This window comes from Callorhinus ursinus, unplaced genomic scaffold (genome assembly GCF_003265705.2).
Source record: "Callorhinus ursinus isolate GAN/ISIS: 27379988/994484 unplaced genomic scaffold, GSC_fseal_2.0 scaffold80, whole genome shotgun sequence".
NCBI classification, from domain to species: domain Eukaryota; kingdom Metazoa; phylum Chordata; class Mammalia; order Carnivora; family Otariidae; genus Callorhinus; species Callorhinus ursinus.
This window is the reverse complement of record NW_027397142.1, coordinates 268,981-277,394: the sequence shown is the minus strand read 5'-3', so window position 1 is coordinate 277,394 and position 8,414 is coordinate 268,981. Positions and strand designations below refer to the sequence as shown.

The window sequence follows — 8,414 nt, the reverse complement described above, 5'->3', positions numbered from 1 at the left end:
GCTCAGCTCTGATGGTTCTCAGGGGGCCCCTAAAACTGGATCAGGACTGGGGGAGAGGGTTTTTTGCGTCTATGGGGATAAAGGAAAAAAAAAAAACCATAATAGAACTTCCAAGGGACCCTTTTCTACTGTAAGTTCCCCAAACCGCTTCCCACATCCAGGATAGCTGCCCCTCCTTTCTTCGCTGCCTTCCCCTCTTCAAGTTCTTCCAACCTGGCCGCGGAAGCGCGCAGTCTCCCCTCTTCCCTTAGTACCGTCAGGCAAACTGAACACCAGGCCTTTCTTGTTTTTTTCTTCTTGCTTTTGGTCTTAACGTATTTCTCTGTTGATCTTTGAGATGTGTGTGTGTATGTGTGTGTGTGTGTGTGTGTGTGTGTAGGGAGAGGGGAGGCAGGATTTTAAGGAACCAAAGATTTAACATCTCGGCTTCAGAGTCTTATAATCCTCTGATAGGAGTTTCTTTTTGCTGTGTTATTTTGGCTGCTACTCTCTGGCCTCCTCTTTAAACCCACTCGAGGTCTGAGGAGGGGACTACAGGTGTCTCTGGCCTGCATGCTCTTTAGCCCCTGCCTCTCCAGCTTGCGCCCCTCCCAGGCACAGAGGCTTGGCCCTGAGAGGTTTGGCCGCAGATTGCCCTGGAAGGGACGTGAGTGGTCAGACAGGTGACAGAGCTGGGACGCCTGAGGCCTGCCCTGACTGAGTCACCGCGTTGTTGTCACCATCCTTGTTGAAGTCCCTGCTCAGCACCCCAGACCTCTGTGGAGGCAGCAGCAGCTCCTATTCTTCCAAGCTTTCCAGAGAAGCTAGTGGCCTGATGGTGAGGCGAGTGGGCTGGGCGGGGAGCAGAGGGCGGCTGGGGCCGTGGGGAGACCTGGGGCCTGGATCGGTGCCTCTCCTCCCCATGCCCCTGCCTCCTCTTCCTCCTCCTCCATGTCGGGGGCCCGGCAGAGGGAGGATTTCCATCTTCTCTCTGTCCCCTGCCCCTCACACAAGAAGCTCCCCTTCCTCGGCTCCCCCTCTGGTCCTGGGGCCCCCCTGCCCGGCGGTGCAGGCCCCAGGGGCCTCTCAGCCTCGCCACAGTGCCCTCCCCACCCCCACAACGCAGGCACAGCCCGCGATGACCCCCACCTCTGCTCCCCCCTCTTGGGGCTCCCACTCCACCCCACCCCCAGCCTCAGTGACTCCCCCTGCCTCACGCCGATGCCCCCAGGACCCTCCTGGGCTGCGGATAGGCCCTCTGATCCCTGAGCAGGATTATGAGCGGCTGGAAGACTGTGACCCTGAGGGGTCCCAAGACTCACCCCTCCATGGGGAGGATCAGCAGCCCCTGCTCCATGTGCCCGAAGGGCTCCAAGGTAAGTGTGGGTGTGGTGCTGTGAGGGGAGTGCATTGGGGAGGGCCTGGGGGCTCCTGAGGGTGTGAACTGGTCACTCAGGTGAGAGCCAAGTCCCAACAGTCTCTCCTCTGTGCCCAGGCTCCTGGCACCACATCCAGAACCTGGACAGCTTCTTCACCAAGATATCCTTTGTGCTGGGCCTGGCAGCAGTGGCATTGGGCGGGGGGGGGGGGGGGGTTGGGGCTGGTGGCGTTCTTGGCAGGGAGGCTCCGAGGGTGCAGTGGTTTGGGGGAGTGAGGGAGAGGGGTCCTCAAGAAAGGCCCATCCTGCCTCAGGCTTATTTCTTGACACGCGCTATCACATCTATAGCTACCACCAGAGGAATGGCTTTGCCTGCATCCTGCTGGAGGATGTCTTCCAATTGGGGTGAGATGCTTGTCCCAACCCCCAAACTCTGTCATCTTGCTTCCTCAGTAGTCCCTGCTGCTTCTAGTCCACCCAGCATGGCCATGGCTCCCCCTCGCCCCCAGCAGCCCAGGGGTTCAGCAGGGTGGGGAGGACCCCCCAGGGCTGGCCTGGAGGCTGATCACTGCACTCCCTGTCTCCCAGACAATTTGTCTTCATTGTCACCTTCACAACCTTCCTCCTTCGGTGCGTGGATTACAACATCCTCTTTGCCAACCAACCAAACGACCGGACAAGACCTGGGTTGCTCCACAACAAAGTAACCTTGGCGGATGCCATCTTACCCTCCTCCCAGTGTGCCGAGCGGTGAGTGACAGCTGGCTGGGCGAATGGCTGGGGGAGATGAGCAGGCAAGAGCCACCCAGCCTTTTGTCCCTGGGTCTGAACCAGCGGCTCTCCAGGTTTGTGGTCTCCAGACACCTTTCATACACTTAAACTTGATCAGGAACACCCAAGGGCTTTTGTTTACGAGAAGCATATCTATCTGTATTTACCTTATTAGAGATTAAAGCTGAGAATAATTTTAAAATCTAAGAATGCAGAAGCACACATTCCATCAGCTGCCGACGCGATGTCACACACACAGCCTCTGGAAAAGTCCATTGTACCCTCATGAGGGAATGAGTGTGAAAATGGCAGAAAACCTGAGTGTTCCCTGAAAAATATTTGGACCTTGCAGACACTTGTGAGGGCCTCAGGGACTCCCCGGGCGTATACTTTGAGAACCGCTGGTTTAGCTGGGTCCCCCTCTCTGTGACTTTTCCATTCTCTCCCCAAGTCTGGTCTCCCTTTCTGTTGGGCCCCCACTTTCTCGCTGCTATCTGTCCCGCCCCACACAGGATCCGCTCCAGCCCCCTGCTGGTCTTCCTGCTGATCCTGGCTGCAGCCTTCTGGCTGTTACAGCTGCTTCGCTCAGTCTGCAACCTCTTCAGCTACTGGGACATCCAGGTGTTTTACAGGGAGGCCCTGCACATCCCCCCGGTGAGCTGGGTGGGCGTGGCTGCGGACAGGGGCCCTGTTGGGGCGGGGGGGGGGCAGAGAATAGGGGAGGAGTGGGGGCTGTGCAGACAGAAGGACCCAGTGGAAAGCAGGCACCTGCCCAGGCCCTGAGTAATGTCAGGAGGTGGGGTACCACCACTTAGAAAACACGGTCCGGACCCTAATGGAATTTTGTTCATTTAGTTATAGAAAATGATTTATGGTCACATACTTGTGGTCAAAACAGTAGGTAATTTAGAGGAAGGGTGGCCATCAGGCTTTACAGGGCAGAAGGAATTTGGGTGGGGCTGGGAAGGATAGGAAATGCGAAGGCATTCCAAGCCCCAATGCCAGCAGTGGGGCAGCACTGAGATGGACCCACCAGCCTGCAACTGAGTGGTCAGGCCCCATCGGGTGATCCCACCCTTGTGTCTGGCCTCACTTTCTAGTACAGTGAGCCACTGTGATGGGCCCCTTCCCTGTCCCCGTTCATGCTTTGCCCTTTCTTTCCTTCACTGCCCTCATCTGGTCCACGCTCCTTCTTGCTCGGGTTCCTAAGTTCTTTCTTTAAGGCCCAGCTCAAAGGCTACCTTCTGCAGCCAGCTTCCCTTGCTCCCCTCAGAAGTGCAGAACCTTCCACACAGCTCTGCTGCCCAGCCAAGGGGCGAGGTTTCAGAAAGCCCCCCCAGGCAGAGTGCAGGGAGGATGGAGAGGGCCAGGGGAGCACAGGTCGGGGAGGGCAGGAGTTAGACCACTGCTCCTCCAGGAGGCTGCTGACCCTTCTCTTCCGCGTCCTCCCTTCTTTCTCCTCCTCCCCTATTCCTTCCAGGGGAAGGGGCGAGCCAGGGATGGACTGGAGAGGCCGGCCTGGAGGGACTTGACTAAGCCGGACTGGGGCAGCTGGGTGAAACTGGGCTAACGTGAGGTTTGCAGATGAGACCCAAGGGAGATCTGACAGCATCCCACCAGACATGGACACAGCCAGTGTCTTAGGCAGGTTAATCTGGTGGTGGAGCGGGATGGGGCTCGGGGGTCTCAAAGCATGCTGAGACGAGGAGGCTTCCGGCCCTGTGCTGGCCAGCACCCTAGGAATGGGAAGGAGAGTCTGCGTTCCCTGCAGTAGTTCTGTGCTGTAGGTGAAGAAGTTCCGGGAGGAGGGGGGAGGGTCCAGAGTATCTGCTCTTCGGGAGCTGAACTCTGATACCTGAAGAAGTTAAATGATGAGGGTGTCACCGGGAAGCACATGACTCACGGCCTCAGGAGAGGCAGGGGCAGGAGGAACACAATTCAGAAGAGGATGAAAGGAAGAAGTGTCCTAATTGTTTGTGACAAGGTCAGGGGAGGTCAGGGGAGGGCAAGAGAGGGCAGAAAAGGAAAGGTGGCAGGGTTCATGCCTTGAAGGACAGTGGGAGACCAAGGTGGGGAGAGGGCAAATGAGGGATGTAGCTCTGCTCAGGGTGAGTTGGGGCATCACCGTGCCGAGGAATCCAGCTTGCTGGCGCTCAACAGTGCCCTCTCCTCAGGAGGAGCTCAGCTCGGTGCCCTGGGCTGAGGTGCAGTCCCGCCTGCTGGCGCTGCAGAAGAGCGGGGGGCTGTGCGTGCAGCCGCGGCCGCTGACCGAGCTCGACGTCCACCACCGCATCCTGCGCTACACCAACTACAAGGTGGCGCTGGCCAACAAGGGCCTGCTGCCGGCCCGCTGCGCGCTGCCCTGGGGAGGCAGTGCGGCCTTCCTCAGCCGCGGCCTGGCGCTCAACGTCGACCTGCTTCTCTTCCGCGGGCCCTTCTCGCTCTTCCGCGGGGGCTGGGAGCTGCCCGACGCCTACAAGCGCAGCGACCAGCGGGGCGCCCTGGCCGCGCGCTGGCGGCGCACGGTGCTCCTGCTGGCCGCCGTGAACCTGGCGCTGAGCCCGCTGGTGCTGGCCTGGCAGGTGCTGCACGCCTTCTACAGCCACGCGGAGCTGCTGCGGCGCGAGCCCGGGGCGCTGGGGGCGCGCCGCTGGTCCCGCCTGGCCCACCTGCAGCTGCGCCACTTCAACGAGCTGCCGCACGAGCTGCGTGCGCGCCTGGCCCGCGCCTACCGCCCCGCCGCCGCCTTCCTGCGCGCCGCCGCGCCCCCCGCGCCCCTGCTCGCGCTGCTGGCCCGCCAGCTCGTCTTCTTCGCCGGCGCGCTCTTCGCCGCGCTGCTCGTGCTCACCGTCTACGACGAGGACGTGCTGGCCGTGGAGCACGTGCTCACCGCCATGACCGCGCTCGGGGTCACGGCCACCGTGGCCAGGTGCTGCGGAGCTCGTCTGGAGAGGAGGGGGGCATTCTTCTGCCCCGGGGCCGAGCCTCCCGCGAATCCGTACCCTTCCCGCCGTCAGCGCCCCCCCCCCCCCGCCGCCGAACCCCCCCCCCACCCCCCCCCCTCCCCCCGCCAGCGCCCCCCCCCCCCCGCCCCAGCCCTGCAGCCCATCCGCAGTTCCTAACCGCAGGCCCCTTCTCCACCCCCATCCCGCCCTCCAGGTCTTTCATTCCGGAAGAGCAGGGCCGGAGTCGTTCCCCGCAGTTCCTGCTGCAGGCGGCTTTGGCGCACATGCACTACCTCCCAGAGGAGCCCGGCCCTGCGGGCAGGGCCAGCGCTTACCGGCAGATGGCGCGGCTGTTGCAGTACCGAGCGGTGAGGGTCCAGCCCGAAGGGGGGCTGCGGAGCCCGCGGGCGCCCGGGAGAGGGCTCTGGACAAACGGGCTCGGCTCGGGGCTGACCATCCCGGGAGCCGGGAGGTGACTGGCTTAGAGGTTCCCGGCCCCGGCGAGCGGCCCTGGGGGTCTTTTGGTCCTGATCGCGAGCGTGGGCCCCCTCAACAACCCCTTCTCAGCCTCACCTTGCTTCCCCAGGCCTCCCTCCTGGAGGAGCTCCTGTCCCCTCTCCTCACTCCGCTGTTTCTGCTCTTCTGGTTCTCCCCTCGTTCCCTGGAGATCATTGACTTTTTTCATCACTTCACTGTGGATGTGGCTGGAGTTGGGGACATCTGTTCCTTCGCCCTTATGGATGTGAAGCGCCACGGCCACCCTCAGGTTAGAGCCCATCCCTGGCTGTGTGGGGTTGTGGTTGGGCAGGGCTTTGCTTGCCTCACTCCAAGCAGAGCTGGGTTCCACTCCAATCTCATTGCTGGCCACCGGTGACCTTGAGCCAGTCACTTCACTTCCTCATACCTTCGTGTCCTGATCTGTCAGATGAGGACGGTGACTGTAGCTAATGCGCACGGGCTGGGAGGATTACAGCACATGATGTGTATAGAGCCCTGACAGAGTTCTCAGTGCATTGTAACTCCAGTAAGTGGGAGGAAAGACTGCCAGAGAGGCGGAGACATGAGCTGGTGAGCAGGTGGGGCTGGAAGGCGGCGCTCAGGCCAGCCCTGGGGTCCAGTGTGCGTAGGCTGGCAAAACATTAAGCCCACGCCCTCTGCTAGTGCAGGCTCTAGACCCAGGTCCTGCTTTACTGCTGTATTCTTGGGTGATCTTGAGCAGGTCCCCATCGTGGGCTCTGTTCTTTCACCTGGAAAACGGGCCAGTGTTTCCTGTCCCGCTTACCCCACGAGGCTCCCACTGAAGCTGTAAAAGCAGTGTCCACAGCATCCGAATGACTGACTGTTCTTGTTCTCAGTGGCTCTCAGCAGGACAGACAGAGGCCTCACTGTCTCAGCGTGCGGAGGATGGAAAGACTGAGCTCTCCTTGATGAGGTTCTCCCTGGTGCACCCACAATGGCGCCCCCCAGGGCACAGCTCCAAGTTCCTGGGGCACCTTCGGGGCAGGGTACAACAAGATGCAGCAGCCTGGGGCGCCACCTCTGTTCGCAGCCCCCCCACGCCTGGGGTGCTCAGTGATTCTTCCTCACCTCTGGTGAGCTGCAGCCTGGCCTGGCCTTCTGCCCTCACCACCCCCGGTCCCTCCATTCCATCTCACTTTTTGTATTAACCTGCTCCCTGGTCTAGCTTGCTCCAGGCCTTTCCTAGGCTTCCTCCCTCCCCTCCTGTCCTCTCTTCTGATGCCCGCTTCTCTTGCTCCCAGCCCGAGGCCTTCCTGGCCAACCTCTTGGTGCAGCCCCTCCTGCCCCCACGGGACCTGAGCCCCACGGCCCCCTGCCCAGCTGCAGCCACAGCCAGCCTCCTGGCCTCCATTTCCCGCCTTGCCCAGGACCCGAGGTGAGGGTGGGGCACGGAGAGGCAGGGCAGCAGCTGGTGAGGAGGGTGCTCGTCCTCCAGGAGGAGTACGTAGGGGCCCTGGGAAGGGGAGATCAAGTCTGGCCCTTGCTGTGGGGTGCAGGGGGGAGGGGCATGTCTTTGGTGTACTGTGCCCTCTGTTTCAGCTGTGTGTCCCCAGGAGGCACTGGGGGCCAGAAGTTGGCCCAGCTTCCAGAGCTTGCTTCTGCTGAGATGAGTCTTCATGCCATCTACCTGCACCAGGTGAGCAGGGGGGTACCAGAAAGAGAAATGTGGGGAGAAAGCAGCTGAATGAAATGGAGATGGAGTGGGGGGCATAGAGTGTAAGGAAATACCCGGTAGGAGCTGGAAGAGGAGGTCTGAGAAGCCTCTGCACCTAGTCCAGGGTCTGGGTTTCCCACTGTGGGGCACGAGAGAGCCCATCATTCCTCTTCCTTCCATTTAGCTCCATCAACAGCAGCAGCAGGAACTGTGGGGCGAGGCTTCAGCCTCTTCCCTGTCCAGGCCCTGGTCCAGCCCCTCCCAGACACTCTCGCCCGATGAGGAGAAGCCATCCTGGTCAAGTGATGGTGAGGTGGTCAGGGTGTGCAGGGGACAGACCCTGGGTGGACAGTGGGCATCACCACACTGGCCAGCTGATGGCTTTTCTCACCAGGCTCCAGTCCTGCCTCCAGCCCCAGACAGCAGTGGAGAACCCAGAGGACCCAGAATCTGCTCCCTGGAAGGTTTCAGGAGACCACAGACACCCAGAAGGAGCCTAGTCAGGCCCCTGGCACTGACTGAGAGGGCTCCTCAGGGTCAGTGTTGTCTAATGGAGCGGGAGGGTGGGGGTGTGGGGGAGTTGGGGAATGAATAGAAAATTGGGTGGAGCCACACTTGGAGGGATGGGGGCAGTGGTGGGAATTCAGGGTGATAGGGATGGTCGTCTTTGGAACTTAAACCCCTGGAATGCTTGCCAAGAGCCTTCTCCTCCCCCAGGTTCCCTGGCTTCTCCAGCCATAGGAGATCAGACAAGGTGGAGTGCAAGGACGTGACACCGAGCCCTCTTTAGAGACCCACTCCCCCAGACTGTAGGCCTAAGGATGCTTTAGTTGGGCAGGAGTTGGGGGAGGTTAGTGATGAGCTCACCCAGAGAGCAGAGAAAGGGTAGGAGAGCAGATGCCAAAAGATCTGGCAGCAAGTCTCAGAGACGATCCCCACCTGGAGGGGCTAAGGGGACGCCACCCCAACTAGCTGTCGCAGCAATTGCCTGGGAAGCAATGCCCAGGGAGCCTCAGGGTGGAGGACAGGGCCCAGGCGGAGGCCTAGCTAAATGTTAGGGAAACAGGGACGGGACCTGAACCCCAGTGGGCCCTTCAAGCTGGCCTGGCCTTCAGGGTCCCACGGGACTTGTGGAGGGAGGGCCATGGGGACTTGTGAGTGGAAAGAC

At 60.8% G+C, this 8,414-nt stretch overlaps 1 protein-coding gene across 1 annotated transcript; it reads left to right on the top strand.

The window, feature by feature from the left end:
* Positions 1 to 363: 363 nt before the first annotated feature.
* ATG9B (autophagy related 9B) lies at positions 364 to 8,404 on the top strand. Its single transcript, XM_025862205.2, has 14 exons — positions 364 to 1,355; positions 1,475 to 1,518; positions 1,698 to 1,762; positions 1,946 to 2,107; positions 2,641 to 2,782; positions 4,303 to 5,057; positions 5,288 to 5,441; positions 5,660 to 5,839; positions 6,429 to 6,665; positions 6,834 to 6,967; positions 7,132 to 7,228; positions 7,431 to 7,554; positions 7,641 to 7,782; positions 7,964 to 8,404. Exons 1-13 carry the CDS (start codon positions 815 to 817, stop codon positions 7,766 to 7,768), a joined length of 2,763 nt encoding a protein of 920 aa, XP_025717990.1. The 5' UTR covers positions 364 to 814; the 3' UTR covers positions 7,769 to 7,782; positions 7,964 to 8,404.
* The last annotated feature ends 10 nt before the right edge of the window (positions 8,405 to 8,414 follow it).

Bases quoted from the DNA above. Each gene is read 5' to 3' on its own strand.
- ATG9B (XM_025862205.2), top strand. From the start codon at position 815: ATGGTGAGGCGAGTGGGCTGGGCGGGGAGCAGAGGGCGGCTGGGGCCG. The intron at 2,783-4,302 runs GTGAGCTGGGTG...CCCTCTCCTCAG, and splicing joins AGGCCCTGCACATCCCCCCG to GAGGAGCTCAGCTCGGTGCC. The intron at 5,058-5,287 runs GTGCTGCGGAGC...CCCGCCCTCCAG, and splicing joins GTCACGGCCACCGTGGCCAG to GTCTTTCATTCCGGAAGAGC.